At 39.2% G+C, this 25,514-nt stretch overlaps 1 protein-coding gene, 1 non-coding gene and 1 pseudogene across 3 annotated transcripts; 2 read left to right on the top strand and 1 right to left on the bottom strand.

The window, feature by feature from the left end:
- Window positions 1-10,531: 10,531 nt before the first annotated feature.
- Slc25a3 (solute carrier family 25 member 3) lies at window positions 10,532-17,793 on the top strand. 2 transcript variants are annotated; one of them, XM_077798420.1, is made up of 8 exons: window positions 10,532-10,646; window positions 10,872-11,032; window positions 12,576-12,697; window positions 14,244-14,423; window positions 14,897-15,078; window positions 15,822-15,994; window positions 17,257-17,367; window positions 17,458-17,793. In XM_077798420.1, the coding sequence occupies exons 2-8, from the start codon at window positions 10,876-10,878 to the stop codon at window positions 17,616-17,618; spliced, it is 1,086 nt and encodes a 361-aa protein (XP_077654546.1). In that variant the 5' UTR covers window positions 10,532-10,646; window positions 10,872-10,875; the 3' UTR covers window positions 17,619-17,793. The 2 variants fall into 2 exon arrangements, with proteins under 2 accessions (XP_077654546.1, XP_026252965.1); XM_026397180.2 differs by lacking the exon at window positions 12,576-12,697 and adding an exon at window positions 12,283-12,407 and having other exon boundaries at window positions 10,537-10,646.
- LOC113190016 (small nucleolar RNA SNORA53) lies at window positions 15,506-15,751 on the top strand. The gene has a single exon (XR_003301724.1). It is a non-coding gene; the product is annotated as a small nucleolar RNA SNORA53 (small nucleolar RNA).
- A 6,613-nt stretch (window positions 17,794-24,406) lies between the features above and the next one.
- On the bottom strand, window positions 24,407-25,062 carry LOC113189941 (thioredoxin domain-containing protein 17 pseudogene; annotated as a pseudogene).
- Between the last annotated feature and the right edge of the window lie 452 nt (window positions 25,063-25,514).

The following is a 25,514-nucleotide window of genomic DNA, read 5'->3' as shown; positions in this document are numbered from 1 at the left end:
CTGTTTATCCCTCTTATCTGATGCTTTGCTCTCTATGTTTTCAGTTACCAGTGGTCAATGTGGCATCGTAACCATCTCACACTACCACAAGAAGGTGAATACAGTACAAGAGATATTTTGAGAAAGAGAGGGATCACATTCACTTTTTTTTTTTTTTAGTATCAGGGATCGAACTCAGGGGCACTCCACCACTGAGCCACATTGCCAGCCCTGTTTTGTATTTTACTTAGAGACAGGGTCTCACTGAGTTGTTTAGTGCCTCGCCATTGCTGAGGCTGGCTTTGAACTCATGATCCTCCTGTCTCAGCCTCTCCAGCTGAAGCGATTACAGGTGTTCGCCAGGGTACTGGGCCACATTCACATTTTATTATGGTACATTGTTATTATATGTTGCATAGTACATTAATAGTTATTAATTACTTTATTTTATTTTATTATTAATTATTGTTAACCTCTTGCTGAACTTAATTTATAAGTGAAGCTTTATCATAGGTTTGTATGTATAGGAAAAAACAGTTTTATAAGGCTTGGTAGGATCCATTTTTAGCATCCATGGGGGGTTTAGAACGGATCCCCAGTGGATAGGAAGAATGCTGTAAATTACTTTAGCAAGATATACCCTGTCCTATTAGTAACCTATTCATCAATCTCTCAACCCTGTTTCTTTCCCCAGTTTTCTTTATTGTTTTTGTAGTTGAGCCCAATTTCTCTTTCCTACTGCAATGTAGTAAAATAAACGTGCAGTAGTTCCACATTTATTGTTATAACATTAAATAAGTCAGAATCATCTTTCTTTAATAGCTGATAGAGAATAGAATGCTACAATAGATTTCCTGTTTTTTCCCAATTTGTTTTTTCAATAGTGTGTTACATTTATACATACTATTGGGGTCCATTTTGACATAACTGTACAAGCATGGAATGTAATTTGCTCCAGTTCTGTCTCCAGTACTTCTCCTTTCCCTCCCCTCCTCCTTTCCCCTGTTCCCTTTCTTCTACTCTACTTGTCTTACTTCTATTTATTTGTATTTTTTTTAAATTAGTGCTTTACAGATATCCATAAAGGTGAAATTCACTTGGTATATTCATATACATCCATAGCATAATTTGGTTGATTTCATTCCACAGTTCTTCCCTTTTCCTGTACCTTCTCCCTTCTCTCAATCCTTTTCCTCTACTCCATTGGTCTCTCTTCTATTTTCATGGGGTCCCCCTTCTTGTACTGCCCCCTTTTATTTTGGTTTAGCTTCTCATATAAGAGAGAATAGTTGACCCTTGACTTTCTGGGTCTGGCCTATTTCACTTAGAATGATTTTCTCCAGTTCTATCCATTTACCAGAAAATGCCATAATTTCATTCTTCTTTATGACTAATATTCCATTGTGTATATTTACCATGTATTTTTTTATCCGCTCATCTGTTGATGGGCACCTGGGCTGGTTCCATAAATTGGTTGTTGTGAATTACACTGCTATAAACACTGATGTGTTGGTATCACTAAAGAATGCTAAACTTTGTTTGTTTGTTTGCTTTTTTTGGGGGGGGGGTAAATACCAAGAAGTAAGATAGCTGGGTCATATGATAGCTCCATTTCTAGATTTTGTTATGTTTTGTTTTTCTGTGAGGAATCTCCATACTGCTTTCCAGAGTGGTTGTACTAATTTGCAGTCCCATAACAATGTATGAGAGTTCCTTTCCCCCAACATCCTTGCCAGAATTTATTATTATTTGTATTCTTTATAATTGCCATTCTGACTGAAGTGAGATCAAATCTCAATGTAGATTTTTTTTTTTTTTTTTTTTTTTTTTTTTTTTTTTGGTACTAGGGATTGAATTCAGGGGACTCAACTACTGAGCCACATCTCCAGTCCTACTTTGTATTTTATTTAGCAACAGGGTTTCACTGAGTTGTATAGTACCTCATCATTGCTGAGGCTGGCTTTGACTCACAATCCTCCTGGCTCAGCCTCCTGAGCTGCTGGAATTACAGGCCTGTGTCACCACACCCAGCTTCAAAGCAGTGAGAGAGGAGAGAGAGAGTGAGAGAGTGAGAGAGGAGAGAGAGAGAATTTTTAATATTTATTTTTTAGTTCTCGGCGGACACAACATCTTTGTTGGTATGTGGTGCTGAGGATCGAACCCGGGCCGCACGCATGCCAGGCGAGCGCGATACCGCTGAGCCACATCTCCAGCCCCTCAAAGCAGTTTTGATTTGCATTTCCCTGATTGCTAGAGATGTTGAAGATTTTTTCGTGCATTTGTTGGTCATTTGTATTTTTTTGAGAAGTGTCTGGTTAGTTCTTTCACCCATTGTTAATTGGGTTATTTGTTTTTTGGGGGTATTAAGTTTTTTGAGTTCTTTATAGATTCTGAATATTAATCGGAGGAACAGCTAGCAAAGATCATCTCCCATTCTGTAGGCTCTCTCTTCTTGCTAGTTTCCTTTGCTGTACAGACCTTTTTAATTTGATATTGTCCCACTTATTGTTTCTTGGTTTTATTTCTGTGCTTTTTGGAGTCATGTTAAGGAAGTTGATTCCTGTGCCAATACATTGTAGTGTTGGGCCTACATTTTCCTCTAGCAGTTGCAGAGTTTCTGATCTTTGATCCACTTTGAGTTGACATTTGTGCAGGGTGAGAGATAGTAATTTAGTTTCATTCTTCTAACATGGATATTCAGGGTTATTTATTTATTTATTTATTTGTTTAGCATAATTTGTTAAAAAAAAAGGCTTAAATTTTCCATTTTAAGATGTACTTGCAGGGGCTGGAGATATAGCTCAGATGGTAGAGTGCTTGCCTAGCATGCATGAAGCACTGAGTTCGATCCTCAGCACCACATAAATATAAAATAGAGATATTGTGTCCACCTAAAACTAAAAAAACAAAATGAAATATTTAAAAAAAAAGATGTACTTGCCAGGCATGCTGCTGCATGCCTATAATCCCATTGATTTGGGAGGCTGAATTAGGAAGGTTCCAAGTTTGAAATCAACCTCAACAAGTTAGCAAGACCCTGTCTCAATAAAATAAAAAGGATTGGGGATATGGGTTAATGGTAAAGCAACCGTGGGTTCAATCCCCAGTACAGTACAATGCCCACTCCCAACTATTTTCCTTAAAAGACCACTCCCAACTATTTTCCTTAAAAGAGTCCAGAGGACAATTCTTTATCAGGGATGTTAAAAAATAGATTTATAGGAGAAGTCCAGCATTCCTAAAGAGATAGATGTTTAAGCCATTTTCTGTAGGCCAAGAATGATATTCGGAATCCCTGTTGACAAATTGGAGCCCTCTAAATTTAATGGGATCCTGGGGTGAATGGTTCAAGTAGTATCACATAATCAGAGGAGACCAGGCAGCCATGGTTACTGTAATGGGCAACAGAAATAATAATCATAATGATTTGATCTGCACAGATTTTTGGCATTGGCTCATTGATTATGGTGCCCTGAGAGCTAAAATAGATGAACAGTCTACTAAATTTAGTTTTTATCTATAAGTGAAAAGACTTCAGACCTGGTGAACAGAAGTCTGGAGAACAGAAGTCAGAATCTCCACAATGGAGATTCCAATAAAGTTGGCATTATACTGTACTGGGGATTGAACCCAGGGTTGCTTTACCGCTAAACCATATCTTCAATCCTTTTTATTTTATTGATCCCTAAAGCAATTTCTATTCCTCTCTCTGGTCAGAGATCTAGAGCCCTTTGAATGTAAAGGAAGCTAACCCCTTGTCTTAGTTTGAACTTATACCATAACAAAATTTCACAGACTGGGTAATTCTAAATAATGGAAATGTGTTTCTCATAGTTCTTGAGGCTGGGAAATTAGCAGATTTGATGTTTGGTAAAAGGCTTGTTCTCTTGCTGGGCACAGTAGTGCATACCTATAATCCCAGCAGTTCTGGAGGCTGAGACAGGAGGATTTCGAGTTTAAAGCCCGCCTCAGCAACAGGGAGGTACTAAGCAACTCATTGAAACGCTGACTCTGAATAAAATACAAAATAGGGCTGGGGATGTGGCTCAGTGGTCGAGTGCCTCTGAGTTCAATCCCCAGTGCCCCTCACTAAAAGTAGGCTTGCTGTCTGCTTTCAAAGTGGTGGCCTCTGGTTTAATCTTCACATAGCAAAAGAGATGGAAAGGCAGAAGGGACAAACTGGCTCCCCCAAACCCTTTTATAAGTGCATTAATCCCATCCATGAGGACTTAATTATCTTTTAAAGTATCTAACCCTAATTCCCATCTTGAGAGTAAATTCTATTGTGAATTTTGGAGGAGTATATATATTCAATCTAGGCATGGTGGTGCACCCCTGTAATCCCAGTAGATTGGGAGGCTCAGGCAGGAAGATTGTGAATTCAAAGCCAGCCTCAGCAATTTAGCAAGGCCCTAAATAACTTGGTGAGACCCTGTCTTTAAATAAAATATAAAATGGCTGGGGATGTGGCTCAGTGGTTAAGTGCCCCTGAGTAAAACAAAACAAACTGTGCTATTCGATCAGAATTTCATATTGTTGAGCTGGCGCTGTAGCTGAGTTGGTAGAGTGCTTGCCTAGCATGTGTGAGATACTGGGTTTGATCCTCAACACTGCATATAAATAAAATAAAATAAAGGTATTGTGTCCATCTACTATAAAAAATATTTTTTAAAAAAATTTATATTGGGGTTGGGGATGTGGCTCAAGCGGTAGCGTGCTCGCCTGGCATGCGTGCGGCCCGGGTTCAATCCTCAGCATCACATACAAACAAAGATGTTGTGTCCGCCGAAAACTAAAAAATAAATATTAAAATTCTCTCTCTCTCTCCCTCTCTAAAAAAAAAAAAATTAAAAAAATTTTTATATTGTAAAGTTTCCTCCTAATCTTCCCCAAAGTGACCTACATTCATTCACTAGTTTGTAGAATAAATAAGGAGAAAAAGATAAACTTTTTAGATATTTCTGAATGCTGGCTGTGAATTGACCTTAATTCCTAGAGATCCCAAAGGCTGCTATAGGCTATCAATCTAAACAGAGATTTATGGAGGTCAAGTAATCAGTGGAGTGTAGCTCAAATCTGGTCCAGTGGGTTTCTAAACCTTCCTTACAGTACTCCCTGAGTTCTGAAATGCACAGTTGGAATATATACATTCAAAAATTTGCAGATGGGGCTGGGGTTGTAGCTCAGTGGTAGAGCATGTATGAGGCACTGAGTTCAATTCTCAGCACCACATATAAATAAATAAAAATAAAGTTCTATCAACAACTTAAAAATATATTTTTAAAAAATTGTGGCAGAGTACCTATATTGGTTTCCTGGTCTGTGGAATGAGGGCTATTATGATACAAAATGCCAAGAGGAAAACAAGTTACCTGCCAAAATATTAAACCAAATCAATGCCACATTCCTTCAGAGATTACAGAGATTATTGCCACTATCAACTTACAAGATTCAGGAATGATGATTCCTACCACATCCTCATTCAATTGGCCTGTTTAACCTGTGTAGAAGACAGATAACATATTGGAGAATAACAGGGGATTATCATAGCTGTAATCATGTATGATTGCAGCTGCTGTTTCAGGTGTACTCTTGGTGCTAGAGAAAATCAATATATTCCCTGGCACCTGGTAAGTAGCTATTGGGCCAGTGAATGCTTTTTTTTTTTTTTTTTTTTTTTTTTGGTACTCATTAGTAAGGAAGAGTATACTGTCACCTAGTAGAGCCAGTCATACATCTTCACTGTCTCCCCTCAGAGCTGTATCAACTCTCCAGCACTGTATCATAGTCCTCAAGAAATTTGTTCATGGGGCTATGGTGGTAGCTCAATGGTAGAGTTCTTGCCTAGCATATGTGAGGCACTGGGTTTGATCCTCAGCACCATATAAAAAAATAAAGATATTATTTAAAAAAAAAAAAGAAATTTGTTCATCCCTCTGTGACTATTTCAGTGGTATGGGGCATGTCAATTTACCCCTTTCAAAGGAAAGGTCAAGTCTTCCTAAGATAGTGACACAGTGCTTATTTGATATGAATACGACTGTGCATCTAGTAACCTTTTTTTTCTTTTCTTTACTTCTTGCATTTGAACATAAAATGTGTTACTAGAATTCAATCTGATTACCTTGGCATTTATGTTACAGGTTAAAAAGGAGCAGTGTGATTTGGCTGGACCCAAAGATGGATTTTTTATTTTTTCAGGGTCAGGGAGGGGGTTAGCCTGCTTACTATTGTACAGGGACAGCTGCATTATGTTAGATGGAAATCTGACTTTACTATTTAGTCTTTATTTGGAAATTAAATATGACTTAAAGAGGTGTGATGCCAGTTTAACAAGAGATGAACTATTGTGCTTGTATACTGAGCCAATTTAGCTAAGCTGGAGCTCTATTTCCCAGAATTTTTTTTTTTTTTTTTTTTTTTTTTTTAGTACTATGCTTGAATCCAGGAATGTTCTACCACTGAGCTACAACCTAGCCCTTTTTATTTTTTATTTTAAGACAGGGTCTCACTAAGTTGTCTTGAACTAGTAATCCTTTTGCCTCAGCCCAGGGGATTACAGGCCTGTGCCCCTGTGCCCTACCCTGTATAGTTTTGAGCTGGAGTTAACTACAAGAGAAGTTTGTGTAGCACTGGGAAAGCAGAGGTGAGAAAGCAGCTTTTACACTCTGAAGGTCACCCTGTTGACACAGGGAAGGAGCTGGGCTGGCAGTTCCTTCAGCTATCATTGGCTCTCCATTAACTTCCCTGACTCCCGGGCCAGGTGTACCTGCAGACCATGGTGAAGGGCACCCACTACTCCAGCAGAAACATTTGCAGAAAACATTAACAATATTGTCTGCTGCTAGTGAAGGGGACTAGGAGTAAAAGTAATTACCATAGGGCTGGGGTTGTGGCTCAGTGGTAGAGTGCTTGCCGAACACGGGTGAGACACTGGTTCGATCCTCAGCACCACGTAAAAGTGAAATAAAGATATTGTGTGTCGCAGGAGAGAGATTGCTAAGATTTCCATCCTGCCAGTGCAGAGCACTGTTTGCTGGGAAGTTCCTGGAAAGTGACTGTGGACTGAGAATTCAATTTTTCCTAAAAGCTCTGTTAGGTCCTCTTCTGTCAGATGCCTATGAATAAAACACGCTGGGAAAATCCTGAAAAAAAAAAAAAGATATTGTGTGTCCACCTACAACTAAAAAACAAGTATATATTTTTTAAAAAGGTAATTACTAGGCTGCGGTTGTGGTTCAGTGGCAGAGTGCTTGCCTAGCATGTGTGAGGCACTGGGTTCGTTCCTCAGCACCACATAAAAATAAATAAATAAAATAAATGTAAAAAAAAAAAGAGGCAATTACTGTATACTGGGAATCACTTAAATGTCAATCTCTAGTAATGTCTTCTGTCTACACAAGATCAAATTCCTCATTCCTGGTGTGTGGGGCCCTGGAGAAGTGGGTGTTTGTGCACTTTTCCACCTGTGTCTGCCACTATTTCCCTTCCTGCACCTTCTACTCCTGAATTCTTCCTGGGCCTGTTGCTACGCAGGAAGGGCAGTGTTGCAGTGAGGCATGGAGGATAGGAAGGGGTGGGACAGGGTTGCTAGAACGGGATGATGCTGGTGATAACTACAAATTAGCATGCCTGTAAATTAGAACCATATTCTTGGCAAACCCACCTTCATCCTACACATACTTCCTAAATGTCCCAATCCTGCATGTGTGACAGAACTCAGGTCAGGTTTCTGCCAAGTCTTTGGATGGACTGAGATCACACACTACTTAGTGGTAAAGCCAAGTTGAAAAGCAGTCCACCCTACTTGAGGAAATGGGCTCTTATGAGAGGCTTTTTGATAAAGAAGTCAATGAAAATTTAATCTGTGCCTCCTTTGAGGGGGATTTACTCGGGTTTGAATCCAGGGGTGCTTTCCCCATGGGCTACATTTCTAGTCCTTTTTATTTTGAGGCATGGTCTTGCTAAGTTGCAGAGCCTAGCCTCACACTTGGCATCCTCCTGCCTCCGCCTTCCAAATCACTGGAATTACAGGTGTGTGGCATTGCAGCCAGCTTGTGACTCTTTAAGTATATTGCCTTTCTCATTCTTATAACTTTATATATTGCATTGGGCCTTACTTAGGATTCTGCCTATTTGTACCCCCAGTTATAATTTTAGGTGGCAGTCTCCCTTCTTGAAGCAGGTGAAATTAGAGAGTTTTAAAATCTTGCCTAATTTTTTTTTTTTTTTTCAGTGCTGGGGATTGAACCCAGGGACTTGCTCAGGTACGGCAAGCACTCTACTAACTGAGCTATACCCCCAGTCCATGCCAGAAATTTTGTATAACTTGAACCTACTGCCTTCTGCATCACTGAGCTATATCCCCCAACCCAGCTAAGATTTTATAGAGCATGTTTTGTAGATTGTTAGATATTATCTCACTGATTCTCATAAATCTTCAATATGTATTATTTTCATCCAGAAACAGAAAATTTACAAGGCCTAATACAAAATGAAAAATTCAGAGTTCTTTTTTTGGGGGGCAGGGGCAGGGGTGGTAACCAGGGATTGAACTCAGGGGTACTTGGCCACTGAACCACATCCCCAGCCCTATTTTGTATTTTTTTAAAAAATATATATTTTTAAATTGTAGATAGAACAATAACTTCATTTTATTTTTATGTGGTGCTGAGGACTGAACCCAGTGCCTCATGCTAGATGAGGATACTACCACTGAGCCACAACCCCAGCCCCCCGCTATTTTGTATTTTATTTAGGGACAGGTTCTCACCAAGTTGCTTAGTGCCTCACTTTTGCTGAGGCTGGCTTTGAACTCGTGATCCTTTTTTCTCAGGCTCCCTAGACACTGGGATTACAGGCATGTGCTACTGCACCCAGTTCACTCTTCTTTGTTCATAAATTTATTAAAACTTATTTATTTATTTGGTACTGGGGATTGAACCCAGGGCCTTGTGCATGCAAGGCAAGCATTCTACCCCAACTGAGCTATATCCCCAGCCCAAAAAGTTTTTAAATGGCATCTTGAACCAAGCATCAGAGCCTGTGTAATTGTACAGGTAATGAGCCAATGAGACCAGCTCTGCCCCTCTCTTACATTTAAGAAACAGGTTTAGTAAAGATGAAGTAAATTCCCAATGTAACTATCAGAGCTAAGAAAATGTTAAGGGCAAGATTTTTAACAGGTGTTGCTGTAGAATAAAAACTTTGCTTTAAAGGAAATAAGAAAATAGTTATCTGAGTCAAATATGAGTGACATGGCCTGTGAACACAAATTTATGTTACCCTGAGCAACATATTCAGGGTAACTGAAATTGTAGCAGAAGTGGTTACATGAAGTTTGATAGTCACAGACAACAAGAAAGTCATAAATGAACACTTTTACCAATTATATTGGCTGCATACAACAAAGAGAAAAGTGAGAATCTCTTCTATTAGTTTTAGATGTTATATTTTAGCATTCTTAGCTAGATGTAATCTTTTATTTTTTTAAGGGCTAGGGACTAAACCCAGGGCCTTGTGCATGTGAGGCAAGCACTCTTACCAACTGAGCTATATCCCCAGCCCTATCTCTTGTTATTCTTAGCTATAGAGTTGGTGGAACCTATAGGAAGCTAAAGACACTTAGGTTTAACAATACTGGAATGTAGTCACTGGGGAGGCTGGCAGACCAGATACAGTGGTTGGTAGTAAATGAGTAGCATAAGAGACTAAAAACAGCCAAAGTCAATTTGGGATCTGAATCTGTAATATTCTTCCTCTCCACACTGAGATGTTATAGTCATTCAAAAACAGTTTGCAGGATTTTTAACACAGATGTGGCCTCTTTAGAGAATAGATTTAGCCCCTACTAAACTCTCAACTAAACTAGGTTCCTCCTTACTGAACTGAGTCTAATGAAGATTTTATAAATGTATTTTACACACACACACACACACACACAAAAAAAAAAAATCAGCTATCACTTTCACTCTAGCTCAGTTCTGTTCCCCCATGTGTTAAGCATTTATTGGGTATTTTAATATGCTTTGTAGACTCCTATGATAAAGCAACAAGCTATCTTTGTCTCTTTTTAGAGTTCCTGCTGCACATTTCCTTTCAAAATATTCTCCCTTAGTCTAATGAAAAATGAGACAGGCCTATGTTTATGTCAGTGAATTAAACTTTAAAAAAGGAAGTACTAGAATTGCAGAAGTTGTAATGTCCCAACTGCAACACCTAAATAATATACAGTCAAGCATTTATTTTATTTTATTTTTTAGGTGATCACCATATAATGGAAACCAAACGTAAAGAACCGAACTCTTGGAGTCAAGGAGAGACACCTGAAGGTGAAGGGACAAAGAGTAGATCACGAGTCCTAGTTAAGCACAACTCAAAAACCCAGCCCGGAATGCGCGCCTGCGCAGTACCAATCCTCCTGCGCACAAGCTGGGCCGGAAGGGCTGAGGCGGGCGGGGGCGGGGATAGAGTTGCTAGGAGAACGCGATGACGCTATGGGCCCCCGCGCTCTTTTCTACCAATAGGCGACGCGTGCCGCAGTGACGCGCTGAGTGCGTCTTGCTGACGACGCGCGAAGGGCACGGATCTGAGGACCCGGAGGACATTCGGCCTCTATGAGCCGCAGCCTTTCCGAGGGAGCGGTCGGGTGTTCGCCATCTTAAGGAGTGAGTGTGGTTCGGCCTTCCCCGCGGTGGGTGTTGGGAGCGGATCCTGGAGCCCCTATGGGGCAGCTGCTTGGCAGTAGGCCCGGTTGGGCACGGCTTCTTAGGGAAGGCGCCGTGACCTCCTCAAGGGCGCGGAGGCGGGAAGGAAGAAGGCCCCTCTTTGGGTCCCAATGACATTGACGGGCTCCTTGCTTTTCCTCTAACCGCCGCTTCCTCCTCTCTTAGGAAGATGTACTCGTCCGTGGTCCACCTGGCGCGGGCGAACCCCTTCAACGCGCCACACCTGCAGCTGGTGCATGATGGCCTCTCGGGGCCCAGCAGCAGCCCCACCGGGCCCCCAGGCCCTCCTCGACGTTCCCGCAACCTGGCAGCCGCCGCTGTGGAAGGTGAGATCAGACAGTCCCGATGCAGTTGTCAAGGCCACTGTTGCCCCGCTCTGCCTTTGAGGCCTGGGCCTGGCCTGGAGGACAGGGAAGGCGCCAGCCCGTTGCACCGCAGTGTATGGCACCACAGTTGCTTGCCCTGGGATGTTACCGTTTTGCCCAGTAGGCTGGTGTCGGATCCTTGGCCCTCCCTCAAGGGCGTGGAAGGGCCTAGGCCCAGCGTCCCTCCGTGACCTCTCTGTCCCCAAAGGAATAGAGGCAAACAAGGCTTCAATAGCTTCTTATCTTTTCTTCTTTGAGTCTGCCTGGTCAGCAGACTTTGGGTAAAGTCTCCTTCCTAATCGCTGCCCACCTATTGTTCTAACTGTATCACCTGTTCTTTAATTTTCTTAAAAATATTCTTCCCCAACTCATATTTCCCAAGCTTTAGTTAATGCAGGGTAAATGATCTTTTTTTTGTTTTAATGCTACTGGTGGAGAAGGTGACTTATGACCCCAGGTAGACAGAGGAGATAATTGGTGGGCATCCCTTTGGGCTTATCTCTTGGGATTCAGGGTGGTTGGGCCCAGCTCTAATTTAATTGTGTGTGTTTTAAATCCCAGTGGAGCGTATATACAGAGAAAACCTGAAAACGGAATTGTAGGAGTCCTGAGAATGTTACCTCCATTGTGCCTGTAAAATGGAAAGTTGTTTTTTACCCCCAGTCATTCATGTGCTTCTGTTGTGTCTTTAGTGTGGATTAAAAGTCCTTACACTCTCATTCTCTTTCAATGTAATAAGTTAAAGCTAACATTTGTATATGACATGTATTTGCAGGAATTGTGTATGCTTATATTGTAGGAGTTCATTAAGAGGGGTTAGTAATTGATAGTTGCTGGGGTAAACTTTTGAAATTTTCGCAAGCTTGTTACATGTCAGGTGCTCTGAGTTCCATTTGTATTCTGAAGCTGCTATTTGATGTTTATTTTAATTGAGGGATCTATTAATGTAGAGGATTTTTAAAAATTAATATGGCAAAATAAGAGACAATAGTATCTCAGACCAAAATCCTAATAATTTTTAAATGATCTGATCTTGACGGTGGATTTCTTGAAATTTGCAATAGACGGAAAGCCACTTAATTTTAAATGTTGGCCAAAACTGTTTAGCTGTGATAGTACTATTTCACAGGGAAGCAGTTTTCTTTCATCACCATGGCCTTTATCATCTCTAAAGAAGTTCTTACTTGGTTTTTTTTTTTCCCCCCAATCAGAACAGTATAGCTGTGACTATGGATCTGGCAGATTCTTTATCCTTTGTGGACTTGGAGGAATTATTAGTTGTGGCACAACACATACAGCATTGGTTCCTCTAGATCTGGTTAAATGCAGAATGCAGGTTTGTCTTGCATGCTGGACTAAAATATTGTTGAAGCATGGCTGTTGTAAGATGTAGATATCTACTAACAGGCTGTGTGGAAACCTAACTGTCCAGGAGGTAAGTTGATGACCAGTAACAAAAGAGTTTTTTTTATTAAAATGCATGGTGTGTCTTATCTTATTACAGAGTACAGTTGTGAATATGGCTCCATGAAGTTTTATGCACTGTGTGGCTTTGGTGGGGTCTTAAGTTGTGGGCTGACACACACTGCTGTCGTTCCCCTGGATTTAGTGAAATGTCGTATGCAGGTTTGTATTGAGATGATGACATTCAGCATATCTTTTCTATGTGATTTAATTCTAAGTAATCTTCAAGGGTTTCCCAAATGAAAAGAATTTGAAGGTATTACAACTTGCTAGAAGCTTCAGTAGGAAACCAAACCCTAATTTTTTTTTTTTTTAAACTATGTGGTCTTTATATTTTTAGTGTTTTAAATCCATGGAATGCCTCTTGCTAGAAAGCATGACTCTTTCCTCCTGGTTTTCAGTTCTGGCTAGAGTAGCCTTTCAAGGTCTCCTGGTTCTTTATGCCCCAAATAATCACCCTTCAAGCAGTTAACATGTCAGTGCAGGTAATCAGTCTTTGTATGCTAATGTGAAGTGACTTTTAAGTCCTTAAATATTGATAAGACCAAGGCATAGAGTTCATGTGAGTTTTTTTTTAAAATATTTTTTTAGTTGTAGATGAACACAATATCCTTATTTATTTTTATATGGTGCTGAAGTTCAAAGCCAGTGCCTCACATGTGCTAGGTAAGGGCTCTACCACTGAGCCACAACCCCAGCCCCTAATTTTTAAAAAATGATCTTGATATCTTAGTATGAAAAGTTTGTGGGCTTAGTTATTTGTATATCTATTTATGTTTTCTTAAGATTTGAATATATTTTAATTAAGATTATTGAAACAAAAATAATCAAACATCAAAAATTTATTTGTCCCAAACAGGATTAGAAGTCTACTTACCTAAAAGAAAGGAGGTGAAATATTAGGAAGGAGAGAGAGGAAGGTGATGTATACCAGCCCTTGTAGTACTGGCAGAAATAGTGAGATAAGCTTTTTCCCATTTGTTAACAGAATGGATATGAAATGTGCCTTTGCTAAAACTTATTGAATGTCTCTGGAAGTGAATTTAATTTCTTAAGTCAAAGAGATTCTTATTGCATTGATGTATCTTCTAAAATCGTTTATTGTCTAATTCATAAGACTTTATAATCTGCTTAGAGGACTAGCATATCAGGAATTCAGACTTACCTATTATTAAGACAGTAGCTTCAAAACTAGTTTTTTTAAAAATAATGGGAATTATGCCAGGAATGGTGGCATATGCCTGTAATCCCAGTAGCTTGGGAGACTGAAGCAGGAGGATTGAGAGTTCAAAGCCAGCCTCAGCAAAAGTGAGGCTCTAAGAAACTCAGTGAGACCCTATCTCTAAATAAAATACAAAATAAGGCTGGGGATGTGGCTCAGTAGTTGAATGCCCCTGAGTTCAATCCCCAGTACCAAAGAAAAAATAATGGGAATTAGATGGTAAGAAACCATCAGTTTTTTTTGTTGTTGTTGTTGTTGGAATTTTACCCTCTTAACTATCCCTTCAAGATTTATGACTCAGCTTAATGTATAAAAAGTTTCTATTTATAAAAGACATAGATATTAACCTGATAGTGTGTTAAAACTCTATTTACCTTGTGTAGTTACTGAAATTTTATTTTAGAACCAAAAGGGAAAAAATTATATATTTATGAGAAGTGTTAGATCTTTGTTGCATTTAATTTTTTTTCCTTCTTTTTCATAAAGGTGGACCCCCAGAAGTACAAAGGCATATTTAATGGATTCTCAGTTACACTTAAGGAAGATGGTGTTCGTGGTTTGGCTAAAGGGTGGGCTCCAACTTTCATTGGCTACTCTATGCAAGGGCTTTGCAAGTTTGGCTTTTATGAAGTCTTCAAAGTCTTGTATAGCAACATGCTCGGTGAGGTACGTGATTTAACTTTTAAACTGAAAGTCTTAAATAATTTCTTAGCTTTTGGTTGACTCAACTTATTTTACAACTGAAGAAATGGTCCTCCAAAGAGTAAGCAATCTATTTCAAGTCATAGGCTGTTTTAGCAGAGACAGGATGAGAAACAAAAGCATTTCATAAAATTTCAGTGCTCTTTTCCTTTTGCAGTGTTGCTTTCTAAATAATTTGGATTGAGGTTCACTTCTTTTAAAAAGGAGGATTCTAGGATTCCTTTGTGTAGGGCTAATATACCTTGCAACCAGATATTCAAAAAATGTTCACATTTGGTTCATGAAGTTACAACTTATGAGATACAACATATATTAAGTCTCATATTGTGTGTTATCTAGGGACTGTGTGATAAATACAAAGGTCTGAAATTATCACTTAAATTGAAAACAGCCAATGCTCCAGCAATTTACATGCCTCCTTATGTTTTGTTTTTTAGGAGAACGCCTATCTCTGGCGCACATCACTGTATTTGGCTGCTTCTGCCAGTGCTGAATTCTTTGCTGACATTGCCCTGGCTCCTATGGAAGCTACTAAAGTTCGGATTCAAACCCAACCAGGTTATGCCAACACTTTGAGGGATGCAGCTCCCAAAATGTATAAGGAAGAAGGCTTAAAAGCGTAAGTAAACACTTGGCTAAAAATACTTTCATTGCTTAGCATTAAGCCCAGGAGACTTACTGTCTCTATTATGTTATTTAATGTTATCTTTTTTTTTAATATTTAATTTTTTTTTAGTTGTAGTTGGACCAATACCTATATTTTCACTTATTCACTTTTATGTGGTGCTGAGGATCGAACCCAGCATCTCGCACATGTGAGGCGAGCGCTCTACTGCTGAGCCACAACACCAGTCCTTAATGTCTTATTTACCCATGTCTAGAACCTAAATTCTAGGGGCAAAAGTTCTGTTAGTACATGGTTTGAGCCCTGAATTAAGCCCAAACACTTACTGTTTGGCCCAAATATTTACTATTTGCTATTGAGAGAACTTGTTAGAACTCATGTGATCCATTCATAGTTAAGAATTTGCCTGTAGTCAGGCCACAACATGCTTCCTTAGATCCACCTTTGTGGATGAGTCTTGGGCTGAGTTCTACTTGTAAACTTCTTGTTTCTTGTAGTTTCCAGTCAAAGAACATCCGGCAACTTTTTTGGTTGTATAGTCAAAGGTGCTTGAGTCATTGGCATGTGAGATCAATATACCTGCATGCTAGTCTAAGGTTCTGATGGAAATGGCATGCAGTTACGCTGTCATTTTTTACTATCAGGACTCGATTGGTGTGCGGACACTTAAGTTAATGATGAAAATATCAGCTAGATTAACATATGCAAATGTATAAATAAGTCTCCTAATTTCCTAGATTCTACAAGGGAGTTGCTCCTCTCTGGATGAGACAGATACCATACACCATGATGAAGTTTGCCTGCTTTGAACGTACTGTTGAAGCATTGTACAAGTTTGTGGTTCCTAAGCCCCGAAGTGAATGTACAAAGGCAGAACAGCTAGTTGTAACGTTTGTGGCAGGTTACATAGGTAAGAGTTATTTGGAACACATTTTTCTGTGAAATTAGGGGCTAATAATTGTTTTCATTATTGACCTCTTCTGTGGGGAAAAAGTATTCCAAAGGTTACAAAGCGGTTTTCCCATGTTTTTTTTTTTTTTTTTTTTTTTTTGGGTACAGGATTGAAATCAGGGGCACTTAATCACTGAGGCACATCCCCAGCCCTTTTTTAGAGATAGGGTCTCACTGAGTTGCTTAGGACCTCCTCAAGTTGCTGAGGCTGGCTTTGTAATCATGATCCTCCTGCTTCAGCCTCTAGAGCCGCTGGGATTATAGGCATGCACCATTGTGTCCATTTTCCCATAACATTTTATATGTCCTTTGGATTCATAAGTACTTTCTAACTAATCTAAAAGGATTGTTTTATGGTTAGACTTGGGAATATATGTATTGATCTGCACCATTTTACAAAAAATTTATCAAAAACTGTTTTTTGGGTACCTGGGATTGAACCCAGGGGCGCTTTACCACTTCGTCACATTCCATCGGTTTTCATTTTTTATTTTGAGATATGGGATCTTGATAAGTTGCCATGATTACAACAGATTTTTTTTTAAAGAGAGAGAGAATTTTTAATATTTATTTTTTAATTATCGGTGGACACAACATCTTTGTTTGTATGTGGTGCTGAGGATCAAACCCGGGCTGCACGAATGCCAGGCGAGCGCGCTACCGCTTGAGCCACATCCCCAGCGACAACAGATTTTTTTTTAAAGATATTTATTTTTTAGTTGTAGCTGGACACAATACCTTTATTTCACTTATTTTTATGTGGTGCTGAAGATCAAACCCAGGTCTCACACATGCGAGGCAAGCGCTCTACTGCTGAGCCACAACTCCAGCCCACAACAAATTTTTAATAAAGAAGTATTGACTAAAATCTAATAAAAACTGAAAGAATTGTTCATTTTTACATAGAATAGACTGCTTTATAATCTCACCAGTCTCACCTGAATTCTTTATTTCTTTCTTTCTTTCTTTTTTTTTTTTTTTAATAATGAGGTCTCACTATGTTGCCGACATCTTGAACTCCTAGGCTAAAGAGAACCACCTTCCTCAGCCTCCCGAGTAGTGGGACTATAGGCCTATGCCACCATGTCCAGCTAAAATCTGGTTTTCTAAATAAAATTATAAGTTTATTCTCAGAGGCATGGAAAAGGGAGGCTGACTAGGATTTGAATTTTTTTTTAATTGATCCATATTGAATCATTTATCTTGACTTTTTTTTTTCAGCTGGAGTCTTTTGTGCAATTGTTTCTCACCCTGCTGATTCTGTAGTGTCTGTGCTGAATAAAGAGAAAGGTAGCAGTGCTTCTCAAGTCCTTCAGAGACTTGGATTTAAAGGTAAGGTGAATTTTTCCCCCCTGATTAGAGAAAGAACAACACTTGGGTATATTGCATTTTTTTTTCATTCATATTTCCTGTTTGAACCAGGTGTGTGGAAGGGACTCTTTGCCCGTATCATCATGATTGGTACTCTTACTGCACTACAGTGGTTCATCTATGACTCTGTGAAGGTCTACTTCAGGCTCCCTCGCCCTCCTCCACCTGAGATGCCAGAGTCTCTGAAGAAGAAGCTTGGGTTAACTCAGTAAATAGAATCAAAGTAAATGGACTGAATCTGCTTGTTGATCAGTGTTGAAGAAAGTGCAAAAGGAACTTTTATATATTTGACAGTGTAGGAAATTCCTGATATATAATCACTGTAGGACCCTTGCTTAAGGCAAGAGTTTCAAACTTAACTGCTGAAATAAACCCATCTGTTCGTGATTTATCTGTGAGAGTTGTTTTTTGTTGTTGTTGTATTGTACTAAGGAGTGAATCCAGGAGTGTTTTGCCTCTCAGCTTTTTAATTTTACTTTGAGACAGGGTCTTGCTAAATTGTCTGGTCTGGCTTTGAACTTGCAATCTTTTGCTTCTGCTTCGGCCTCTGAATTTGCTGGGATTATAGGCATGTGCTACTGTGCCCAACATGTTAATAATTATTTTAAAACTATAGTGTTTTTAAAGATTTAACCCTGAAATAGGTGGAAAGAATTAAGTATGAATTAAGACCGCCTGGGGGAAAAAAGCAAACTAACCATTGGTGTTTGACTAGTCTGTATTTATAAAGTGTCGCGTCTCAGTTTTTTTTTTTTTTTTTTTTGTAGTTGTAGATGGGGACAGCATGCCTTCATTTTATTTGCTAATTTTTTTTATGTGGTGCTGAGGATTGAACCCAGTGTCTCACACATACTAGGCAAATGCTCTGCCACTGAGTCACAACCTCAGCCCATGTCTCCAGTTTTCTCATTCAAAAAGTTCCATTTTAAGGAGACATTCTAAATCTTCAAAAATGTGATTTAGTAGTTAGATATGGCTATTCATTTTTGGTTTGACTAACTAATTTCAGCATGAAATCAAATTTTCACAGCCTGTACTATTTAAAAAAAATTTTTTTTTTCAGTTGTTATGAACCTTCTTTATTTATATGCATTGCTGAGACTCAAACCCAGGGCCTCACACATGTGAGGCAAACCCTCCACCACTGAGCCACAACCCAGGCCAGCCTGGAGGCTTTTTTTTTTTTTTTTTGGAGGGGTGAGTATCAGGGATTGAATTTGGGGTACTAAACCACTGAGCCACATCCCCAGCCCAAATTTGTATTTTATTTAGAGATGTGGTCTCACGGAGTTGCTTAGCCCCTTGCTAATGCTGAGGCTGGCTTTGAACTCATGGTTCTCCTGTCTCAGCCTCCTGAGCTGCTGGGATTACAGGTGTGTGCCACCATACCTAGCAGTCTATACTACTTTTTTAATCTTTTAATTTTTTGTTTTAGTTCTCGGCGGACACAGAGAGAGAGAGAATTTTTAATATTTTTTAGTTCTCGGCAGACACAGCATCTTGGTTGGTATGTGGTGTGGAGGATCGAAGCCGGGCCGCACGCATGCCAGGCGAGCGCGCTACCGCTTGAGCCACATCCCCAGCCCAATTTTTTTTTTTTTTTTTGGTAGATGTTGATGGACCTTTATTTTCTTTATTTATTTATATGTGGTATTGAGAATTGAACCCAGTACCTCACGTGTTAGGCAAGTGCTCTACCACTGAGTCACAGACCCAGCCCCAACTTGTACTATTTTTAATGCTAATTTATTTGTTGATCCTTTTTTAGTAAAAGAAGGTAATCCAAATTAGGCTAATTCCCAGAATGATAGTAAAGGACCAAAACAATTGATATTTGACAACCTAATTCTCTTCACACAAATCTGAGTTTATAAATTACAGGAAATTTAAACCATTTTGGTTTTGGTTTTCAAAAAAAGTTGCTGCTTGAAAACCGAACTAAGTGAATACATTTTACCTTGAGGTTGTTAGGTATAGTGTCTGGGTAGTTTTAAACAAGCTCTAATACAGATGGTGACTTCAGATAAGAAATTTCTAAGTTTTCAAGTGAGAAAAAGAAATGTTCTTCCATATCCTAAGGTTAGTGAACTAAATTTAGAAGCCAGATACATCTAGTTGCATGTTAACTTTATATCATGACCTTATCTCATTGATGCAAAGTATTAAAAGGTAGAGTAAGGAGTCTTATTAGCCCAACCACGTGGTGGCTGTGGTACTTTACAGTATTAACAGTGTGTTAGTTATTGTTGTAGAACAGTGCTCACATTTAATGGTATAATATCTCAAACTTCCTTTGGGTTTGAAATTCAGGAGTATCTGCTGGATTCTTCTGGCTGTGGGTCTTATGAAGGTCTTAAGCTTTTCACTTTTCTGGGCTGGAAAGGTGCTCTTAACCTTGTTAGTGCCTCAGCCTTTCCATAGCATCTAAGCTCAGAAGCCTCAGAATACCTTGCCTTGGTGGGCCTTTCAGGGCTCTGGTGGAATGAAGTTGAAGCTGACAATTTTAGGACTTGACTTTCAAGGTCACCTTAACACAACACAACTTCCATCATACTCTAGGTTATAAGAATCCAGATTTGGGGGCTGGGGATGTGGCTCAAGCGGTTGTGTGCTCGCCTGGCATGCCTGAGGCCCGGAGTTCAATCCTCAGCACCACATACAAAGAAAGATGTTGTGTCCACTGAAAACTAAAATAAATAACACCCTCTCTCTCTAAAAATAAATAAATAAATAAAAATTAAAAAAAAAAAATCCAGATTTAAGGGAAAATAAGGGTAGACTCTGTTGCTGGGAGCAATGTCAGCCACAAGTTGGAATTAGAAATAACATTGATGTAGCAACCCCAAAATGAATGGTGGACCTAAAAACTATTCCAGTTACAGTTCAGCTACCTTCCCCACCATGAGGAATTTCCACTGCCAGAATTGCAGGATTCAAGTATTGTTTTCAAGAGATAACAGGTTTTATTTTTGGATATTTGCTTGCTCTCTATAATTAGATGTATTTTCAAGTCATGAATGATAAGTATAAGCCATTTCATCCTCAAAATCCAAGTAAAATTTTGCGAGTTCTCATTCATTTCAGATTTAAAGTTTATTAATTATAAAAATACACATTCTAGGGGCTGGGGATGTGGCTCAAGCGGTAGCACGCTCGCCTGGCATGTGTGCGGCCCGGGTTCGATCCTCCAGCACCACATACAAAGATGTTGTGTTCGCCAATAACTAAAAAATAAATATTTTAAAAAAATACACATTCTAATAAGGAACTTTTAATAGCATACATATTGGTGTTTTTTTTTAACATTTAATAAAATTTCTAATATCAATTCCATGAAGTAAAACCCAGGAGAATGGTAGTTTAGTTGAATTGTGTTGTAATTTAGGGAAAAGGTAGCATTGCATTGAATTGTCTTTTTCAGAGCAATTCAAACCAAGCTTGGTTTTGCTAAATTATTCCCGCTGAATGACAGGTACAACAAAATTGAACAGAAAATGGAGTAACCGCTTAATTAAATCACTACTGTGTGAAAGCTTTGTGAAGTGTTTTGGCCATATTTTAAAGTGAATTTAATATTTTTGTGATAGGATTTTTGAAATAGATCCATAATATTACTGAAGTGTTTGATGCCTGACAAATCTTGTTGAACCCTAGGGTGCTTTACCATGAACTGCATCCCTAGCTCTTTTTATTTTTTATTTGGAGTCGGGTCTTGCTAAATTATTGAGGCTGGCCTTGAACTTATGATCTTACTGCCTCAGCCTTTCAGGTTGCTAGGATTACATGCATTTTTTTTTAAAAAAGTATAATTGTTTACTGTTTCTTAAAACCAGAGCATTAACTAAACCCCCTTTTAGCTGACAATTCTGTGAGATCAGGAACACTTAATAATAACCAATAGTTACCTAGCTGTGTGTCTGAAGCACCAGTCCTGTTCTGGATATATTGTTTCATAAATGTTTTCAAACGAATGAAACAACTAAAGGAAAATGTATCTGCTTCCTATCTAGAGGAAGAGCTGTAGTCCTGGATCCATTAGTTGATCTAAGAGCTAAACTTGAATAGAGAAGGAAAAGGAATAGTCAACCTGTTCTGGAGCTATACCTGTGGCCTAAGAGTCTGAATAATAGACAAAGGTGGAACAGACACATGTCAGAGGTAGATAACTGGTTTACTAATAAGCTAAATCTCATAGCCTTCCTTAAAAGGGAGAGTGTGTTGAGATGTGATAATTAACTTTGTCTCAACCTGAAGGGACCACGGTACCAAGATATTCGCTCCAGTAATTCTGAATATTTTTGAATGTTTTTTGGCTGAGATTAACATTTAAATCAGTACAGCATGGGCTGGGGATGGGGCTCAAGCAGTAGCGCGCTCGCCTGGCATGCGTGCGACCCAGGTTCGATCCTCAGCACCACATACAATGATGTTGTGTCTGCTGAAAACTAAAAAATAAAATTCTCTCTTTCTCTCTCTCTTAAAAAAAAAAACAAACAAACAGCTGCCCCTTAAAAAAAAAAATCAGTACAGCAGATTGCCCTTCATAATGTGGGTGGCAATACACATTCAATCAGTTGAAGGCCTGAATAGAACAAAGACTGACCTCCTTCCTGAGCAAGAAGGAATTCTGCCAGCAGCTGGCCTTCAGACTTCAACATCAGCTCTTGCCAAGGTCTCCAGCTAATGAGTCACCCTGCAAAGTTGGGACTTGCTATCATCCATAATCATGTGAGCCATTTGCCTATAAAAAATCTATGTACATAAACATTCCTATTGTTTCTATTTTTTTGGAGAAACCTCATTAATACAGAAGGTTCTGGTAATGATGACTCAATTTTTCATAAAAGGATACATAAAACATTTTCTGGTTAGTAGTTTGAAGGAAAGTTGGAGTCTATGTTTAACCTCTTCTATGGCAAAAACCAAGGCTTAGAGATGAGCTGCTCTGGTATGGTAATTAATACTCCTTTTTAGGTACCTAACTCTGCATCTAGACATCCTTTATGTTTGGCATTTGAAACTGGGGCTAATATTGTGTGGATTTTTTTTAAAAAGATCTTTTTGTATTTTTTTCTTTTATAATTTTATTGAAGAGTGATTGATTTCCTCTAAACTGCACATTTTTATTTATTTTGGGGGGGGATACTGGGGATTTAACTCAGGGACACTCAACCACTGAGCCACATCCCCAGCCCTATTTTTTTATATTTTATTTATCATTGAGTTAAAGTTTAACACCTCACTTTTGCTGAGGCTGGCTTTGAACTCCCAATCCTCCTATCTCAGGCTCCCCAGATGCTGGGATTATAGGTGTGCACAACCATGCCCTGATAAGCTGCAATTTTTTTTTTTAATATTTTTTTAGTTGTAGATGGACACAATCTCTTTATTTTTATGTGGTGCTGAGGTTTGAATGCCGTGCCTCACATGTGCAAGACTGTACCACTGAGCTACAGCCCCAGTCCTAAACTACACATTTGTTGTTGTTGATAGACCTTTATTTTATTTATTTATATGTCGAGCTGAGAACCAAATCCAGTTCCTCACACATGCCAGGCAAGTGGGCTACCACTGAGCCCCAGCCCTAAATTGCACATTTTTAAATTGTACAATCTGGTGAGTTTTGATGCATGTATCTACCAATAAAACCATCATAATGATGAGGATGATAAACATTCAAAATTTCTTTGTACCTCTTTGTAATCTTAACTTCCCTTCAACTCTATCCCAGGTGCAATGGTTATTTTTTTGTGTCAGTTTGACTGAGCTAAGTAAGGGGGATGCCCAGGAAACTTGTAAATGTTATTTCTGGATATATCTCTGAGGGTGTTTCCAGAAGAGATTATTAGCATTTCAATTGGCCTATTGAATAAAGATGACTCTCACTAATGTGGGTGGGCATGATCTCATCTATTAAGGTCCTGAGTGGAATGGAAAGGCAGAGGGTGAATTTTCCTGGGATATCCATTTTCTCCTGCTCTTGAGCATATACACCATCAGCTCTCTCAGTTCTCAGTCCTTTGAACTCAGATCCAATTACACAACTGGCTTTCCTGGTTCTCCAGCTTACAGGTGGCAGGTCAGGTTATGGGACAACTTGATCTCTTATTTGTGTGAGCCAATTCCAAAAATGTATCTCTATGCATATATCATCTCCTATTGGTTTTGTTTCTCTGGAGAATCCTAGTAAACTAGACAACCACTTTCTGTTACTAGATTTTCATTTTCTAGAATTTATGATTGGAATTGCCTATGATGTATGAAATGTTAGAACTTCCTTCTGTAGAGGCTTTAGCTACTCCTGTTCACATCACTACCACATATCAGCTGTGTTACCTTGAGGCAGTCTTTGTCCAGGCTTGGCAAGGCCCCTGTGATCCACACCCATCCCTTCCCTGACCCCTCCTAGATGCCACCTTCTACCCTCTCTCTCTTTTTTCTAAGAGAATTTTTTTAATATTTATTTTTTAGTGTTCGGTGGACACAACATCTTTATTTTATTTTTATGTGGTGCTGAGGATCGAACCCAGGGCCTCACACATGCTAGGTGAGTGCTCTACGGCTTAGCCCCTTCTATCCTGTTTTAGGTAACCTATTTTCTGTGTTCTGAATGTATCTATCCAAAATCCATGAGTTGAAACCTATTTAACCAACAGCAAGGTATTAAGAGGAGAGGCATTTGGGAATTGATGATGATGAAAAAGCCCTCATGAGTGAGGTAAGTGCCCTTATAAAATTGGCCTCAAAGAACTGCCATGTACATAACTAGGAGAACTGTATGAACCAAAAAGCCCTCACCAGATAGAGAATCTGCCAGTGAGGAGTAACTTAACATTGTTTATAGGCTGTCCATTTTTTTTTTAAAAAAGCATTCTTTATTGTTTAGACATGGCTAATTTTTACATCATCATATACTTATTGCTACAATGAATTAAAATATGTAGTTTCTTTTATACTAGACCAAACTAGGAAATCAAAACACAATTGCCATCATTAAATTTTAATCTTCAGAGAACAGCATCACCACAAGGTTGGCCTGAAAACACTCAGATTATACCAGTTTTTGAAGGTTCCACATTTAAGTAGCGTAGGCACTGCAATTACTTTCAGTTGTTTTCTTAAGTCATTATTTGGATCTTTCCAATAAGACTTTTTCTCCTACTTGGCAGTGGATGAACACATATTCTACACTAATATGCTTTCAGCCCCTCTCAAATGACTGGTTCTGCCTGCACACATTTGGGACACCAGCTTTTCCCTTTGGTGTCCTTAGAACCTGTAAAGTAGGCAAAATGGTCTTGCCGAGGTGCTGTTCCACAGCCTGATTGAACTCCTCAAAGCCCAACATGCTCACCTCCTCGAAGATAGCCATGGGTACTGCGTACTGCGATGCTGGAGAAGCACTTGTTCTGCTGCTACAGGGAGGGACCCCCTGGGGGCAGAAAGCATCTGTCCAATTTTTGCTATGTATTATATAGCAGCCCAAATAGACTGACACTACTGTTTCTTTCCATAGTTTCTCAAAGCCATGAAAGACCCAGAAAGATTTACTTATCTGGGGCCAGGACTGTGGCTCAGTGGCAAAGCGCTTGCCTAGCATGTGTGTGGCACTGGGTTTGATCCTCGGCAACACATACAAAAATAAAATAAATAAAATAAAGGTATTAGGTCCATCTACACCTGAAAAAAATTAACAGAAAAAAAAAAAGATTTACTTAGCTGATTCTTTTCCTGTAGCTCCTTGGCTATTCCTTTGAGTTTCTCTAACTGGATAATGAATGCTACAGTCCTGAACCCTGAGTAGTAGTCCCCTCCCCTATCCCATAACCCCCATACTTGGACTCAACCCAGGACTGCTGTGCCACTGAGCTATTTTTTTTTGAGACAGGGTTACTACATTGCCCAGGCTTTCCTTCAAACTTATGATCCTCCTGCCTCAGCCTCTCCAGTCACTGGGATTATAGGCGTGGGCCACTATACCTTGCTGGGATAGTTATTCAGTTAGGGTCCCAACCACACTATTTTAGGCAGTTTTTTTTTTTTCTCCTTTTTGTGGTGCTAGGGATTGAACCCATGGCCTTGTGCATAAATTCTACCAACTGAGTTAT

This window comes from Urocitellus parryii, chromosome 5 (genome assembly GCF_045843805.1).
Source record: "Urocitellus parryii isolate mUroPar1 chromosome 5, mUroPar1.hap1, whole genome shotgun sequence".
NCBI lineage: Eukaryota > Metazoa > Chordata > Mammalia > Rodentia > Sciuridae > Urocitellus > Urocitellus parryii.
The sequence above is the reverse complement of the archived record's forward strand: the minus strand, read 5'-3'. Positions and strand labels throughout refer to the sequence as shown.

Bases quoted from the DNA above. Each gene is read 5' to 3' on its own strand.
- Slc25a3 (XM_026397180.2), top strand. From the start codon at position 10,876: ATGTACTCGTCCGTGGTCCACCTGGCGCGGGCGAACCCCTTCAACGCG. The intron at 14,424-14,896 runs GTACGTGATTTA...TTTGTTTTTTAG, and splicing joins ATAGCAACATGCTCGGTGAG to GAGAACGCCTATCTCTGGCG. The intron at 15,995-17,256 runs GTAAGAGTTATT...TTTTTTTTTCAG, and splicing joins GTTTGTGGCAGGTTACATAG to CTGGAGTCTTTTGTGCAATT.